Raw genomic sequence first — 17,554 nt, 5'->3', positions numbered from 1 at the left:
TCAACCGGTCGACCGGTGACAGAGCAGTGCAACACTACCGGTGTCAACCGGTAGTGTGCACACCGGTCGACCGGTCAGCCTACAGTCCGGTTGACCGCATAGGTCGACCGGTTTCCATGTGATCCGGTCGACCGCACTGGTCGACCAGTGGAATCAATTGTGCGAGAGAAGCTCACGGAAATCAATCCAAAACCTGCAAATCCAGTCCCAAATCGAGATATAAGATCTCCAATTTCTACTCTAGTTTTACTCAAAAACCATCAAAATCCGGTTTGAACCAAAAATAAGTTTTGAAATTCAAAAACTTGAGATTCAAGAGAGGTTCTTTCAGTAATCTTACCTCGAATCATTCTCTTGACATTGAAAACACTTTGAAACTCGTATTTGGCTCAAACTCCGTTTGATTTGGGACAAAAATGAGAGAGAGAGAGAGAGTGTGAGAGAGAGCACGGGAGAGTGAGAGTGAAGGAGAGATAGAGTGCACGGGAAAGAAAGGAAAAGAAAGAAGAAAGGAAAAGAAAAGAAAAAGAAAAGAAAAGGAAAAAGAAAAGAAAATGACATGTGTACAATGTTTTAAAAGAACAGTCTAGAAATGCGCCCATACACACTTCTGGTTTAAAATAAATTATTGAGAATAATTTAAATACCTTGGAACTATTTAAACTCACACGTGTCAGAAACATTTATTAATTAAACTCAATTAATAATCCAGATTAGGCACACTAATAATCTCAATTAATTCTTCATGGTGTTACAAAACACTTGTTCAAATTTTATTTTTTGTTTAGATCTTTACACTACCAAACACCAGTTTGAACTACAAAAACCCATATATAGATTCAAATCTAAAGTTTCAAACTCACACAATTTGAATCCGCTAAGTAAACGGGCCAATATTTGTTGTATTCCACGTCTTTTTAGATTATATATTGGAGAAGAAAAGAGAAGAGAATAAGGGATAAGGAAAAGAAGAATACTATGTGTCTGGATAGGGTTAAATTCTCACAATGCTACGTGTCCAAATAGGGTTAAATTATCACTCTCTCATAAAAAAAGGGCTCCACAAGTGGGTCCCTGTTAGTCTCATAAGTAGGGCCCACTCTTTATGAGAGAATGGGGATATATACTAATAGGGTAAGAAAACAAATAACTCTTAAAATGTATGAATATAAATTTTTACTTTTTATTTTTGATTAATATCTTTTCTAGTTAAATAATTATATTAGTAAAAAAATATTAATTAAAAGTAAGATATAAGAATCCAGATTTCAGACTAATAGATTAGGTTAAGTTTAATAATTTTATCTATTCTCACCGCCACGTTATAGAACATTTTAAAAAAAAAAAACTTTAAAAACCAAAAAAAAAGAAAAAATTTGACTAATATCTTTTAAAATACATGAGTCTTAAATTTTATATCTTATTCTTAATTAATACATTTTAATTAAATAATTATATTAATAAAAAATAAAGAGTAAAAATTTAGACAAGAGTTTAATAATTTTCTTTAAAAAAAATGAAAAAAGATAAAAGAAAAAGAAAAGTAAATTGGTCAGTGTTAGCGAGAATGCTGCAAAAGCGGTGAGACAGTGGATATTTTCCATGTTGGCATGGCACATTCTCTTTCTCCAGACACCCGCGCCCTCTCCTCGGTTTCCGTTATATATCGAACCACCTGGTTCGTTAATCCGAACCTCAGCCTCGGGCTCTTCGCCGTTATAAACGGGTCAGATTTCATCACCGTTATAAACGGCTCAGATTTCATAACCATTCATTTCTCTCTGCAAACCCCATACATTACTCAAGCTCACTCTCTCTCTCTCTCTCGTTACTTTTCCATTTTGTTTGGGCCGTGTCATCGTTGTGCGGAGATCCATGGCGGAACACGCAGGCGAGCCGGAGTCTTTGATTGAGAAGATCGCCGATAAGATCCACGGCCACGATTCGTCGTCGTCATCAGATTCCGACGATGACAAGCCGTCCAAGGTCGAAGAAGTTCAAGCCAAGATTTTCAGGCTCTTCGGTAGAGAAAAACCAATCCACAAGGTCTTGGGAGGCGGAAAACGTAATTTCGTCTTTTCTCTCGATTCAAATCCGCTCATATAATCAATCATCTTTTGAGTAAATGTGTATCTATAGATGTATCAGCGTTGCGTTATACTTTCATACATTTAACTTTTTATTTTTATTTTTTGGATCTGATGGAAAAATGAAACCTTCAAAAGTTTTCAATGAATCGAAACGACTTCCACTGCGATGATTTTTTTTTGTTTGCTCACATTTCTTACGCTTCTGATTATCAAGGAGATATTCTGTTTGATTGGCTTTTCTGTTTACTCATCGTCGTATTTATCTGCTTCGGTCTTGCTTATCTTGTAATGCAATTGTTAGCAAGAACGAAAGGTCGGCAAAGGAAATGAATTGATTAAACTTTTGGGATTTTTCAGATCTCGCATAGTTTTGCTGGTATTTAAGATCAATTTGGATCCATGTTCTAAAATAATTATCAGAGTTGGTCCATCAGCTAGTTTGAGATGGTTTCCTAGTTTTATTCATGTCATTGTGGTATTTTAGATTTAGATTAAGAATGCAATTTGTGGTTCAGGGTGTGAAAGATGTTATTTTGAAAGTGTTTTCTTTTTCCCCTTTTTTAGATTCATATGTTTGGTCGGAGGATTCATATTATGATTTAAATCATGTTCATGGTTTGCTACAATGTTTTCTCTCATAAAAAATACACGTAAATAAAAAATGATTTTAATATCATGATTATAATCCATGAACCAAACGTCTCCAATTCTTGCGATTGTTTCAACTAAATTTCTGGTTGGGTTTGGATCCACAATTCTGGTTGTTTATAATTAGGTGAAGTACGGGTAGGATGAAATAGAGTTGATTTGTTTATTTTCGTCTCTGATAACTGCATTCTAATTTCTAAATCATGCAATGGTGAAAACTTTGAGATTATCATTAAACATCGTACGACATTTCTCTCTGTCCTTTTTAGGTGGTTTTAGTGGTTAGCAATAGAATTTGAAATGTGAAATAGGCCATTGTGTTTTTCTCTCATACTCTCGCTTTTGACTTGGGGAGTTAAGAACTTGCACATATATATGGCTGACTAGTTCATCTATCACACAGACACACACCAAATAGTTCCGGGTTGTGCCCTATATTATTAATTCTCACTAGGAAAAAATGCATCCCTGGCATTACTTGTTCTCCATTTGAAAGATACAACAATTGAATAAAATGTTGTAGAGTTGTTCAGTAATACGATCCCTGATAAGTTTCAAAGGAAAGAGCTTGGAATAACCGTATACTTTTATTTTTGTAATGCTTAGTATCCTACGATCAAATATCATTTATTTGTGTGAAATCTTTGCTTGCAGCTGCGGATGTTTTCCTATGGAGGAACAAGAAACTTTCTGCTGGCGTGCTTGGTGGGGCCACGATATTGTGGGTCCTCTTTGAGTTGCTTGAATATCATTTAATCACATTGGTCTGCCATATACTGATACTTTCGCTGGCTCTTCTTTTCCTGTGGTCCAATGCCTCCACTTTGATCAACAAGTATATTATTGCCATTTAATGTTTCCTTTATCTTCTGGTAAAGTTTCCCATGGTTTTGACCTTATTCTGTTCTAAACTAGGTCTCCACCGCAAATACCGGAAGTCCGAATTCCGGAGAAAATTGTCCTCGAGGTTGCTTCGGTGCTGAGAGCTGAAGTAAATTATGCATTGGCTGTTTTGAGAAATATTGCATCGGGGAAGGAGTTGAAGAAATTTCTTGGTGTATGTTGATTTTCACCTCTTTTCTTTGCATTTTATTTAAAGTTTAGTGTAGCATAGGAGCTCTTCTACCAGAACGATTCATTGCTCTCCACAGACACATGAAAACAGTAATATTACCATTTTTTGCCAAGACGGTACATGGTCAATGGGTTGGAGTTGTTGGTGGTTTCCCACTTATTAGGAAACTTTTTTCCTCTTTATTTTCAGATTATTGCTGGCTTGTGGGTTCTGTCCGTTGTTGGGAACTGGTGCAACTTCCTCACCCTGTTCTACATAGGTAAGGATTTTTTAACGTTGTTGGTAATATTTGTGAATAATATCTATCTGTTAGACTTTGACACCAATTTATTATTTGAAAAAAAACAGCGTTTGTCGTGCTACACACGGTACCGGTGCTTTATGAGAAGTATGAAGATCAGGTTGATGCACTTTCTGAGAGAGCAACAATTGAGATCAAGAAGCAGTATGTAGTTTTTGACTCAAAGGTATTGAGTAAAATTCCAAAAGGTCCGTTGAAAGAAAAGAAGAAGGATTAGAGTAATCAAGATAGTGTTAACTAGGTCCATGTTGCAATTTGAGCGATTAAAAGGTTTTAGTCCCCGTGGCGTATGCCTGTTTCCTATTAGGTTCCCTATTTCTGCTCTTTGCTTCAGAATTGTTTGGACGCACACAGTTTAGTTTAATATATATGGTACTTCGTTATAGTCATATTACTGTCTGTCTGAATTATTTCATGCTTTAATTACCTTTAGACGACGTTCACATTTTCTTGTCTTTCGGAACCATGTGATACCTTAATAGAAAAACGTGCAACTGAAAATTTGAAGGGCCCGGAGGAGCGGTAGAGCCTTGTTTTCTCGGTCCTTTTTTTTTTAATTGAATTTTTTTTCTCAATCACAGATATATCATGCAAAACTTGAATTATTTAGGCAATTATTAGGTTCTTGAATTTTTAATTTTGACAATGCGTCCTTGTATTCTTGGATTTCTTTGAAATCTTGGTTAAATTGTTGGCTGTTTCAAACTGTTGGAGTTTGACGGACTGCAATCGCGTTACCCTTTTATCCGAGCACAAGTTTAGATTTTCGGAATCAATCATGTTAATTATCCTTGATGAAATTATTTATGGCTTTCCTATACTGAGTCCATTACATTTTTTCGGGAAATTCGATCTCATTTCCAATTCACTACCTGGGTGCGGTTCCATATTTCTTTTCGACAATACGTTGCAAAGTCGTCAACTGAATGTGCTCTATACACACTGAAACCTTGCAAAATTTTCGAAAACTCAATATCGTTGTGGCTAATTGGTTCGTCAATTGAATGTGGTCTATACACACTGAAACCTTCGTCAAAAAAGGGAATTTGTTCTACTGGACCATTCTCAAGCAGCACATTAGTGGCGATCAGAATCTCAAGGGAGACTTTTGGATATTAACAATTCTTGCTACCCGCGACGACAAACAAAAAGAATTCCTTCCTACAAAACATTTTACTCGTTAATACCATTTTACTGATTTGCTTCTAAATGGAGTATTGGATTGTTAAAGCCAAAGATCAACTTGTAAATAGTTAAGTCTCGTTTATTTCACCGATTTGAATTTTATTACAGTAAAAAGCTTTCAGAAACAGTTACATTTTTTTTTTACTACAGTAAAAAGTTCTCACATAAAGTCACATCTTAACTCGAATCAACGAACTAAATGACCCTTAGATTAGCAATACTAATAGACTCCTATTTAAGCACTTGAGGTCACGAGATTCATCTATCATTCTAGAAACAATTCCTTAGGCTTCTGTTTTTTTTCTCAAAAGTTAATACGGATAGGCCCATAACCTAGACATTTGCAGTGAATCTTCTTCTGAATCACTCTCACTATCCGAAGATGATGTCGAAAATGAAGTTGAACCATCCAAAATGTATTCGACAACCTGAGAAAGAGGAAAATTACCTAATAAACATTAGGTTATCATTTACAAAAATAAAAATTAAAGGTCACTGCCACAAATAAAAAGTCAAGCTTCAAGCTTGATATTGTAAGACCATATACCTCGGAAGCTGTAACGGGCTTGACTTCAGAATGTGATCGACAATGTTCATTTGAACATTTCAAGTTATCAACCCAAACTATCGTTTTGCAGTTTTCACAGTATCCCCTGCTATATCTTAATTTTTTCGACAAAGTGCCTGTAATCCAAACACATGTGAATATGCCAATAAAACAGGAAAAAAAAAAAAAAAAGAAAAAGAAAAGAAAAACGCTACATTTGCAAGTGTAAATGCAATTTGGTCAAGTATGGATATATTATTTAAAGAAGACAGAAAATGTGTATCATATGAGATCAAAACTTTTATTCTAATTAATATAAACTGATGTAGCACGTAAGCTGTCATTGTGTTATTGATAGGTGTTTAAAAAATTAATTGACACACCCATTGATATTAAAAAGATGCACCTGCTAATAGATAAATGAAATCCGAAAATTAAGATAAAATTCTTGAATTCTAATCACTACTCTAAAGAAAATAAAGGATAATTATACCTCTACATTCTCTTTTGAAGGCCTCCTTCCAGTCAATGCTTGTTCCAATAACCACTTCTTCCCGTAATGAAACATATTCGTTACTTCCAATCTCTTTAGATCTTTGAGACCCACTAATCTTCAAATTATTATCAGAATTCCCAAAGAGCATAGCGTACTGTGCATGCCAAAGCTGGTTATCACTTGCCGCTAAATTCCACGACCTGAAAGTGAAGGGGGAGCAACCGAGTTAAAAAGACGATCAGCACAAATTTTCTGAGTACAGAAATTGTACAGTTTTTTTAATTCAATTATTATAAGTTCATAATTTTTGGGAATAAAAAAATTTAAAAGTGAATTAAACTCTATTACAAGCTCAATTCATTCGAAATAAAATGATACATGTAAGTAAAAAGAGAGATACATAGTTTTAAAATAGATCAAAAAAATTTCTACTTCCGCCACTCATGGTTTAGCTTATTATCGCATATCCAAAAAACCTAAAAATACAAGGAGAAACCAAAGAGTATCCCCACAAAAAAAAAGAAGGAAATAGTAATATGGACTTACCAGCATACTAGCTCAGCAGAAACTAAAGATTGCATATCAAGAAAACTGAAGACGTGCACAAGAATATCTTGTGGAAGATGGGCAGAACCTGAAACTGGGGACATAAATGGATTCATGAAATAATCTCATAGACCATCTGATTTATGGTCAATACAATACAATAGGACACAAAATCATTTTGCAGGGCTATAAAGAACTTACCTTTTTCTTCTTTGCGGGCTTTACAACGCCGCTTATGGGCAACCATTGCTTGCTTAAATTCCGCGACAACCAAATTCTTCTTCTGCTTTGGCAATGAGGCCTCGGCGCTTTGAAGGAGTACATGAGCTCCAGAAACTGCGCTGCGAGTCTGCATTCTAGAATTAAAATAAATAACCATAAGCATATCAACAACAACCTTATCATGTTCCATAGAAGCCAAACTTTTACAATTTTAAATAAAGTTGCAGTCATCCGGGAAAATTACGCAAATGTTCATTTTCTGGCCACTTCTTTAATAAATGGCCGAAATTTTTTTTCCTTTTAAGGGAAATATCCCTTTTTATATAGTAGTTAATCAGTGATAAACCATGATCATACTGTTTATCATCAATTTATCAATGATTTAGCCGGTAATTTGTTAATTCAAATTAAAGTAAAGTTAAATAAAAAAAAGGTCAAAACAGCCTTAAAATTGTTACTTGTCTCTATCGCAATTCCAATCAAATACACAGAGAGAGTGATATATTTCAATCGAAATTGCCATTTGGGTACAGAATTTACACAAATTTCAATCCAATTAAGAATCAAGAGAATACGCACCCAGGAAGGAGACGAAAGGCAGTGATAGTGTCTTGGACGATTAGGGCTTGTAAATTCTTGGGAAATTCGGTATAAGCGGCCCTGAGAATGAAGCCCAGCTCTTTACAGGCTAATGGGTATCGGTGGATTTTCACAAATGATTCTTTAAATCCAAGTTTTTGGTATCTCTCCACTGGGTTGGACATTGAGATCGATGGAAAAGATGAGAAGGATCAATGCCGGCTGGTAGAGAAAGGGAAAAATCTTGAGATTTTGGTCGTGGATTTGACTGCTTTAATTTTTTATGGGTTTGGTTGTGAAAGAATTGAGCTGGTCAGATAAAAGGAAGATAAAAGGCGACGGTGGCCGGAGATAAATGGGTAACGTGAAGAGGACGCCGTTGAAGTACATATTCAACGACAACCATTTAAAGAGAAAGTGGTTCCCAGAAAAAGAGAGAAAACGAGAGCTAACTAATGGGCAACAGCTTCACATAAAAATTATAAAAACGACAGAAATTTGAATATCAACTACAAAAAAATTCATTGTTGTTTTCATGTTGATATTGTTTTCAGGATGTTGTCGTTTATCATTTTAGTGTTGTTGTTGTTGTTTTTTTTTATTTCGTTTTTTTTTAGGGGATTTTTCTTTCGTTTTTATGTTATTGTCTTATACTTACCTTTAATTGTCTTTTTTTTATGTTTCGTTTATCACGTTTATAGTAATTTATCAGTTCATCGTCGTTTTCTAGGTTTTTAAGGCTTCTCTTGTTGTCGTTTACCAAGATGTCGTCGTTTTTCAAATTGACGCTGTTTCAACATATCATTGTCCTTTTTCTTATTCTCTTTGTTTTCAGTTATAGTTATATATATATATATATTATATATATATATTCTTTTAACATTGTTTGCGTCTCATGACTCTCTCTCTCTCGTCCTTTCACTGGTTTGTTCGTTTTTTATGTCGTTTGACATTTTTTTGTCCTTTTCAGTTACTGTCCTTTTTTAATGTTCATATTATCATTACTTTTAAGAGTGCATGTTATTAATTAATACCCCTTTATTAGTATAATTTAATTAAAAATATTATTAATTAAGAGAGAGTAAAAATTCTGATTTATGTAGTTTTTAAAGTATTTCTGTCTTTTTTCTGTTGAGAAACCTTGGAAAAAAGATATGAATTTCAACGACAGTAGCAATTATTTTGGTTTTTTTTTTTTTTTTTTTTTTCTTGACGTGAATAATAACAAGAAGAACGAAATTAGACGACAAGAAGTATGAAAAAGCATCATTTCTTTTTCTGGTACTGAAAAGCATCATTAAATTTTGAAAGGTACGACAAGGTGTAAAATGATGGAAACTCGAAAAAGAACATAAAACTTGACAACCAAAGTATAACACGATAGAGGCATCCAAAAAATGATAAACGACATGAAAAACGATCAACTTAAAAGACAGCAACTACACGAACATGAAAGAAATTTGAAAAGGTCAATAATGAGAAGAAAAAAAAAAGACATGTTAGTACATTTGAAAAACAACGCAGTTTTTTTTGTTTTTGTTTTTGTTTTTTATAATTATAGTGAGAAACGGCAACTTTGAAACTGATAACATATGAAAGTGATGAACATATTTAAAACGACAACACTAATGAAACAACATTAAAGCTAGAAAAGGAAATAAAAATCTTGAAAATAACGGCAACTTCGGTTTTTCAAAAGCAACGACAATGAAAAGGAAAACGACAGAAACTCAAAGAACCGCATAAATATTTAAAAAACAACAATACATAGACATATACACGGTAATAACTAAAAAACGACACTAAAATTCAAAACGACGACAATAACTAAAACGACATAAAAATGTAAGAACAAAGGCAACTTACGACGATAATTTTACAAGCAACAGAGACGGTCGAAGATGAGAACACTAAAAAAAAAAGACATATTATTACGATATCTTAAACTAAAGAAGTAATCGTTGCTGAGTAGGACAGCAGATTACCAAGAGAGAACTGATTGCCCTTTTATTATCGTCCCCTTCTTTCTCTTGTCTTGTTTATGAAAGTTCACTACTTCTGTTCATTGTTGCTATAATTGTTAATACCATTATTTTAATTTTTTCTTTTTGAAACAATGAAACTTCCTTGTAAGTGAAGGGTGATATTCTAATGTTTCAAGTAGTTCTTATATTTGGTATAGATACAGCTTTGACAAGCCAATTAATTTGTTTCCTTTACCCGGAGGAAGAAAGAAAACATATCACACAATAATAAATAAAGCAAACTGTAATAAAAATAGTATTAGGCAAATATTGTACTAATAAAATTACAGAACCAATGTACAAATACTATTCTACGAGGGTGTCTACCATTAATTAAACAAGTTCCTTGTAAGTTTCTCCTATTTCCCCAAAGCCCCACATCTATATATGCACTTCCATACACCAGAGACACTCACAGAACACTACTAAATCCTAAAAAAGGACTTTGCAACAATTGGTTTCTACTTCCTTAGCAAATCCCGACAGCCCTCTCTTAAGCCTGAAATGCCAGACAGGATTTTTCGACTTTTAATAAAATATTAATGCAAACTGACAAAGCTCTCTAATGGGGTTGGTTGGAACTTTTTGGTTCGAGGCTTGGCTATGGAAGATTTCCATGTAGTGATGCCATTAGAAAAAGGGAGTTTCTGATGGACTACTCTCCAAGCTTCCTCAAGACTTTTGACATTCTTTTCCAAGAAGAAAGGTGCCGATGATGAGTGGTGGTGTAGAATTCTCGTGCTTTATGAGATATATTAGAGGAAGTAAGTCAGTTGTTGCCTCTTCCTTGAGCCTCCCTCTCCGTACGATTCATTCCACTGCTTCAGCTCATTCATTATTGATCCCTCGGAAGCGAAACTTGCCGCTACCTGTGTTGCACCAGACATGTGTAATTAAACATCTTTACAATTTACAATGAATGGTAGAGGCGGTTTGAATAAGAACATGTAATACATTGTTTTAAATTGTCAGATCTTTATCCAGTTCTGTCAGTTTTGACGCTTTTTATTAATTATTTTGATGTAATTTGACCAAATTTAACGTTCAGAAACGTGCACTACTAGTAGGATATCTTACTGTGGAAAACTCTTTCATTTATTATCACCTAAAGGAGTTAGCCATATTAAAGATAGTCTTGGGTCACTCATTTTACCTGATTCTTTGCCTGTCTCATATCTTCCATGTTTAAGGCTCTGAGGGTAATGACTCGCTCCTCCTTATCTTCTTCTTTCTTGGATGAGGCACCTTCCGAGGAAGAGCCTTCAGAATCTTTCTTCTTCTTTTCCTGTATTAATGTCATTGTGCATTATTTAAAATGTGGAAACATGATAAAAGCAAGAATGGGATGAGATAGAGGAAGAGATTAAAAGATAGCAAGTACCATATCCTTCTCCCTCTCTTGTTGTAGTAGCTCCCTAACGGGTCGATAAGCAGCAGTCACACACAAGTTCTGTTTCAAGAAAATCTCATGAGCTGATCACATCTAATGATGAGCTGATCACATCTAATTATGATGTTAAGTTTCTAATTAGATCAATTAAGAAAGAAAAATACCTTAAGATCACTTCCAGTGTATCCTTCTGTCATTGTTGCAAGCTCTTTGAAGTCTAGATTCTCAACCTTTTCTTTTGAAAGAAGAGTTCTCAAGATCGTTTCCCTGTTCTCAACTGAGGGAAGACCAACCATGATTCTGCACAACACTCAAACAAAAAAGGAAAAGAAAAGGGGGATAAGTTAAACTTAACTGTTAAGCTCTTGCACGCAAGTGTGACAGAGATGTGATGATGAATTTGCTGATCAATACCTGCGCTCAAACCGCCTAATGATTGCTTCATCAAGGTCAAAGGGCCTGTTAGTGGCAGCAAGAACAAGAATCCTCTCTCCAGGTTTGGTCAAGAGGCCATCCCAGTGTGTCATGAACTCGTTCTTGATCTTCCTCATGGCCTCATGCTCCCCAACTCTAGTTCTTTGCCCGAGCATGCTGTCGACTTCATCCACGAATATGATGGTAGGTGAGACCTTGGCTGCAAGGCTGAAAAGTGCTCGAACGTTCTTCTCATCCTCTCCGAACCATTTCGAAGTGATGGTAGACATTGAGACGTTGATGAAACTTGCACCAGCTTCATTGGCAATTGCCTTTGCCAGCATTGTTTTACCTGTGCCAGGAGGTCCAAAGAGCAATATGCCTCTACAAGGCTTGAGAAGGCCACCTTTGAAGAGGTCGGGTCTTCGAAGTGGAAGCATTACCAACTCCTGAAGTGATTCTTTGATCTCATCCAAGGCTCCAATATCTGCAAATGTCACGCCAATCTCACTTGCTGGTATAACCTCTGGCCTTATGCGCTTCTCAAACTCATTGTCCGGTGGAACTTCCTGAAGAACACCATGAAACAAGACAAAGAATTATGTGAAAACTTGAGAGAGAATCTTATGTCATCTTTGATTATATACATCTTTACAATTTTTCTGCTCTTACTTTCGCTGGAGGTGCATTCTCACTATCCTTCTTCCCTGATGAAACAGATTTCTCTGCCTCATTTTTGTTTTCAGGGCCTTGACTTTCGCACTTTGATTCTGTCTTTGCACCAACGGCCTCGCCTTCACCATCCTAAATTATGAAGAAAACATGGATGAATAAAAATAAATCACAGATTCAGAACTAGTTTCACCATAATTAACTATAGCAGAGACAAGAAAAAGGACCTTTGAGGATTCTGCATTTTTCTCAAGCTTCAAACTATCTTTCTCGCCACTTTTTCCCTCCTGGAATATACTCAATCCATGCGACAGACTGTTCCAAAATCCAGAATAATAGTCAAATGCAAAACCCTTTCCTTTTTCGCAAGAACATATAATTACAATAAATCTAAAGAGAGAAATCATGAGCACAAGAAAACCATTGTTATCTACCTCTTTGAAGAAATGACAAGCTTTCCATTGCGATACTCGGGGTCTCTGTTATGCATCAAATGATAAGAAATTGCTGTCACTACAATTTCTTCAATGTAGTTGCTGAGAACCATTGTGTCTGCGTGACAGATTGAAGCCAAATCATCGCACTCGAGATCATTCGCAGCGAGGACCTCAGCTATGTGGTTTTTGTTGTCTTGAAATTGGATCATCTTCATGTCCTCTTCTAGTTGAGCTTTCCAGCTGACCAGATGAGTCTCATCTTCTGGTGGTTTGATCTCAACGTTGTATGGGAACAACACGGAAAGCCTCTCATCGACCTCTCTACAATAATTGTCTTCTGTGTCCAACATCTGGGAACCGAGTATCAACACTGACCCTGAGAGTTTCTTCAACATTTTCTGCAACAAATTGTAAAACCTTTGCGATTGGAGTAGCAGCTTCTCAATGTCCCTGATGTACAATATAATCGAACGAGTTTCTGATTTTGAAGCCACGACCTGAACGAAAACACCAACACTTTATCTTGTTAAAACAAATTTGTAGTTTAGGAAAAGTAATAATGCATCTAACTAATACTGATTTAACTAACTACCAGAAGAGAAGTCTGCTATAAAGCATGGGTTTTGAGACACTTCTTCTATTAAAAAGATAAGGAAATCCATAAGCCTGAGCTTGATAGTTACATCTACAATAACATCTCCAGATATAAAAGTGTCACCAAAACAAGATTAAACATGAATAAAATGGGATTAAAGTTAAAACAAGAAACTTAAATTGTTATGATAATTACCGTGTAAAGTGACTGTATAAAGTCTTTCTCATCAAAACACCAGCTGCTCGCGTGCTTCAAAGAAGCTGCAAAAATAAACAACATCGCCGAGAATGATTAACACGTTTTTTTTAATCAGTTTTCTCACATCTTTTCTAACAACTAACATAGCCCTCTATTTGCATAACATAGAATTTCCTCAATTTTAGTGAAACTGAAACTTGGGTTGCCTACTTTCACATTATTGACGGATAGCAGCAATGTAGAAAAAGAAAGTTCTGAAGTACCTGAGTTTGTTGGGGCATATTTGGAAGCCATTACACCCATATCAGAGGAACTAGCGTCCCCAGTTTTATTATTTCTTTTCACACCTCTAGTGTCCCCACTTGAAGGAAGGATTGAAAAGGAGCCAAACAAATTGGACACTCGCTCCATTGCCACCTCCGAGATAGATCGATTAAGAGACTAGCAAATAGAACATTGAATTAGGAGCAATGATATGGCAAATTTTTTTTTTTTGAATTTGCACAAAGTATGTCAAGTAACATGGTTAATATTCATCATCTATCAACAAGAAAATATGTTGATTAAGAATTCAGCATATATAAGAAAACATGCATAGTTTCTATGTACGGAAAGCAATAAAAAAAAAAAAAAAGCTTACTGCTTCTCTTTTGGCACAACCATACTTGCTCTGCATCTGTGAAGAATTAAAAATGATAAAAGTATAAGTATTACTGTAAGAACAGTCTTATTCAAGATAGAATAAAGTAGTACAAGTAGTAACCATAGTTACCTTTAGAGAGAAGGCGTTAACATCCAACAAAAGCAGCTTTGATTTGAAGTGATGTGCTAAGGCTTTGGCAAGCATTTGATGGTATAGTTCTTCAACAAACAACAAACCATAGTTAGTTCAGACTTCAAATGATTTTCTTTGGGGGTGCCAAAATCAGTTATTCATGTGTGTGTGTATATACATATATATATTGTGATATATATATATATATATATATATATATATTTATATACCAGCTGGTCCTGAGAGCAAAATAGCTCTACTTGCAGGTGAAAGGTTCCTGGTGTGCTTGGAAAATTCCGAGTGCCTCAGATGAACATGTGCGGCACTTGTCAATAACACCCTAGTTTTCTCACTGCCATTTCCATCATTAGAAGGAAAAGAAAAAAAAGAGAAGAAGAGAGAGAGAACTTTAGTGTGTAAAATTAACAAATTCATGATTTGAAAGAATTATATGAGAAGGGACATAGCAGTACTTTTGAGTTTCTTTGGAAAGCTTGTTACGGTAAAGAGACTTGGCATAACAAGTTTCTCTGTTAACTACAAGGACAAACTTTTTAATAAACTGAACTTAGAATCTAAAACACATGGAAATGATATAAGAGGATGTAAACAGGATTAATTAGATAAAGCAAAATTAAGTACTGGAAGAGACCAATGAAATCTCTCATAAGCCAGAAATGATTATTCTTTAACCATTAAAAGCCTATAAGATAGAGTTGTAGGAAAAAGGAGAAACGTTAGAAACCTCTGAAAGACTTGCCTTTTCACTAATGTCAATCAAGAGAGAGAGAGTCATCAAAACAAAACCATTTTTTTTTTTTTTTTTGCCTCTTGACTTATTCCAGAATTCACAAAAAGTCTTGTACAAGTTCTTCTTCTATACGCTCATAGGATATATATTGACTTGTTAACTGTGAACTTTTAGTCCTCAAAATTTGCCACTCTGTTCACCAACTCAATGAAAAACTTAATGGGTTGAAAAAAAAGAATACGAAAAGAAGAGAATCTAAAAGCAGAATGATAGTGAACACATAAGGCTTGGGATTGACAAGGAGAATAGATCCCTTAAATTCCTTAAAAACTCTTAAAATATGCTTTGGCCCATAACAGATTCATGAGAAAAGTTTTACCCAGAAAAGAAAAAAAAAGTTCAAAAATGGCATTCTTCATTTCCAATAATTAAAAACATGAAATGAAATCTTGAAATTACCTCAAATAATAAGGGAAGTCATCAAATGTGACCTTGCTTTCTCTGCCATCAAGGACTAGCCTGATCAACTCATGCTCAATCTGGTCAGCAGAAACCAAATCAGAGGAGGAGCTATTTCCTTTGACCCATTTGCCCACTGACTGCCCTGAGCTCAACAGCCCAACTCCAACCCCAACTCCAACACTCAAAGCTGACAACAAAACGTGTTTCTGTTCCATTTATCCTTAATCAAACCGATCAAAGATCAAACTCAAACACCAGTTTTTTCGTTCTTTTTTAAAAAAAAAAAAAAACTTGTTCGTACAAGTACTGATACTGGACTTTGGAATCAGCGAAGAAGCAGGAGATTCAACGATGAAAAAACGGAGCAAAGATTGAGCTTTGAGAGAATCAAGGAAAATTGGTTGGTGGGTTTTTTGGTTTTTGTGTTTATTTGTTTATATATATTTTTTTCAAAGGAAAGATGAAAAAGAGAGTTTCAGTGTAATACGTTCACCGAGAGCTGGTTATACAACGTTGGTACGAGTTTACCATTGTGCTCTTGACCCCTCTCCGATTATTTATAGCATGCTATATTACTTATGCACGTTAAATGCCTTCCCAGAAAAGTAACTAAAAATTAAAAAAATATTTATTTATTTTTTATATAAAGAAAAATTTTGGATTTGAATAATAAAGAACGCAGTTTTATCTTTTTTTTTTAAATACGATAATTTAAAAGATTTAATAAAAACCTAACATATTATAGGTTCACAATTCGCATTTTCAAATAAATTGGGATGACGAATTCGAATTCCATACTTAATATTGAAGATAAAGATGTTGATTTATCACTGGATTATATATGAAAGATCTGATCGTATCTTCTTAATTTTTACTGTTATGATTATTTTTTATAACCTAATAAATAATAGTCGTTTACTTCGTAGATCACACTCGAATAAGTCCAAGTCCAGTGTGAAATTGAGCCTAGTTATGCGTTTACTAGACGCAACTTAAATTTCAAACTCGAGTTCGTGAGTTTCACTCACCCCTTATTTTTCCATTACTCAAGTTTGATTTTACAGTGCGGATTGTCTCTGCAGAAAAGGACACTTCTTTGTAATTGGTGTTTGGTTTTAGTACAAGTGAACACAAAATTTAAGTTTTAAATGTCAAATTAATCTCCTCCTAAACACTTAACTCAAAGTCTAAACTAAACTTAAATTTTTTACAACTCAAATTCACTTTCTTAACTCGAATAAATAAATTTAACGCGCCAAATATATATTTTTAATTCTTTGCTAAGCGTTTTTTGACTGATAACATTGCAGCTGGTTACGGTGAAATTTGTAAAGGTTTTTGTTTCTTTCTTTCCTTTTTATCTTCTCTTCTTACCCGTCTTTAGATTTTAAAATTATTATTTGCGTACTTTTTGAATTTTTTAAATCAGGAAAAAAAACAGCTAGGTCAGGATTATTATTTTTGTTCGCTTCAAATTCCTGATTTGGTTGGCTTGGCATGGTTCATGCAGTTATTTCCAAAAATATCAAATTGGCCCTTGGAAATATCAAAATGCCATAAAAACCTTGGACTCCCTTTAATTTTCCCCTCCTCTTTCTGTAATTACACAATTCTTCACTATTTCCATTTGGAGTAGGTCACATGAGTTTCAATTCATATTTATATAATATTTTTCATTGTTACGGGCATGAATTCTAGTTTGTAATTTAGAGGATATTGTGATCAGCAAAATATATATATATATATATATATAATGCTTTCTAGGTCTGAGTTGTGTTTGGTTTTGGCTTTTCAACTAATATTTTTCATTTTTTTTTATTTTAATACATTTCTTTTGTCATATACAACTCGACTTTGATGAGCCATGTCTCCCAGATCTGATTGTTATTCCATTTCTACCAAAAAAAAAAGAAAAAAAGGAATTGTTATTCCATACAACAATTAAAATAGTAGCACATGATTTATTTGGATCAAATTATTATATTACACATTTTCTTCTCAAATTAAACAGCCATATTTTTCAGGTATGAACTTGAGACCTTGTCAAGGCACTGCAAAATTAATGTTTTATGCTTCGAAATATTCCTCGGAAGTTTGTATAGTCTATCCCACCAAGAGGTAACTCTTTATTTATTTATTTATTTGCT

At 34.6% G+C, this 17,554-nt stretch overlaps 3 protein-coding genes across 3 annotated transcripts; 1 reads left to right on the top strand and 2 right to left on the bottom strand.

Annotated features, from left to right (window-relative positions):
- Positions 1-1,765: 1,765 nt before the first annotated feature.
- LOC21397353 (reticulon-like protein B5) lies at positions 1,766-4,503 on the top strand. Its single transcript, XM_024171780.1, has 5 exons — positions 1,766-2,065; positions 3,393-3,573; positions 3,654-3,795; positions 4,003-4,072; positions 4,162-4,503. The coding sequence occupies exons 1-5, from the start codon at positions 1,876-1,878 to the stop codon at positions 4,329-4,331; spliced, it is 753 nt and encodes a 250-aa protein (XP_024027548.1). The 5' UTR covers positions 1,766-1,875; the 3' UTR covers positions 4,332-4,503.
- A 965-nt stretch (positions 4,504-5,468) lies between these two features.
- LOC21397352 (F-box protein At5g52880) lies at positions 5,469-8,141 on the bottom strand. The gene is made up of 6 exons (XM_024171799.1): positions 7,690-8,141; positions 7,090-7,244; positions 6,889-6,982; positions 6,340-6,542; positions 5,847-5,983; positions 5,469-5,727 (listed from the first exon to the last, which is right to left on the bottom strand). Exons 1-6 carry the CDS (start codon positions 7,872-7,874, stop codon positions 5,611-5,613), a joined length of 891 nt encoding a protein of 296 aa, XP_024027567.1. The 5' UTR covers positions 7,875-8,141; the 3' UTR covers positions 5,469-5,610.
- A 1,801-nt stretch (positions 8,142-9,942) lies between these two features.
- On the bottom strand, positions 9,943-15,918 carry LOC21397351 (nuclear valosin-containing protein-like). Its single transcript, XM_010107412.2, has 14 exons — positions 15,405-15,918; positions 14,425-14,546; positions 14,192-14,280; positions 14,060-14,095; positions 13,683-13,860; positions 13,417-13,481; positions 12,624-13,123; positions 12,417-12,504; positions 12,190-12,321; positions 11,518-12,086; positions 11,268-11,403; positions 11,095-11,163; positions 10,867-10,998; positions 9,943-10,582 (listed from the first exon to the last, which is right to left on the bottom strand). Exons 1-14 carry the CDS (start codon positions 15,620-15,622, stop codon positions 10,469-10,471), a joined length of 2,448 nt encoding a protein of 815 aa, XP_010105714.1. The 5' UTR covers positions 15,623-15,918; the 3' UTR covers positions 9,943-10,468.
- Between the last annotated feature and the right edge of the window lie 1,636 nt (positions 15,919-17,554).

Source organism: Morus notabilis, unplaced genomic scaffold (assembly GCF_000414095.1).
Source record: "Morus notabilis unplaced genomic scaffold, ASM41409v2 Scaffold1094, whole genome shotgun sequence".
Lineage (NCBI taxonomy): Eukaryota > Viridiplantae > Streptophyta > Magnoliopsida > Rosales > Moraceae > Morus > Morus notabilis.
This window is presented reverse-complemented; position numbering and strand designations above follow the sequence as displayed.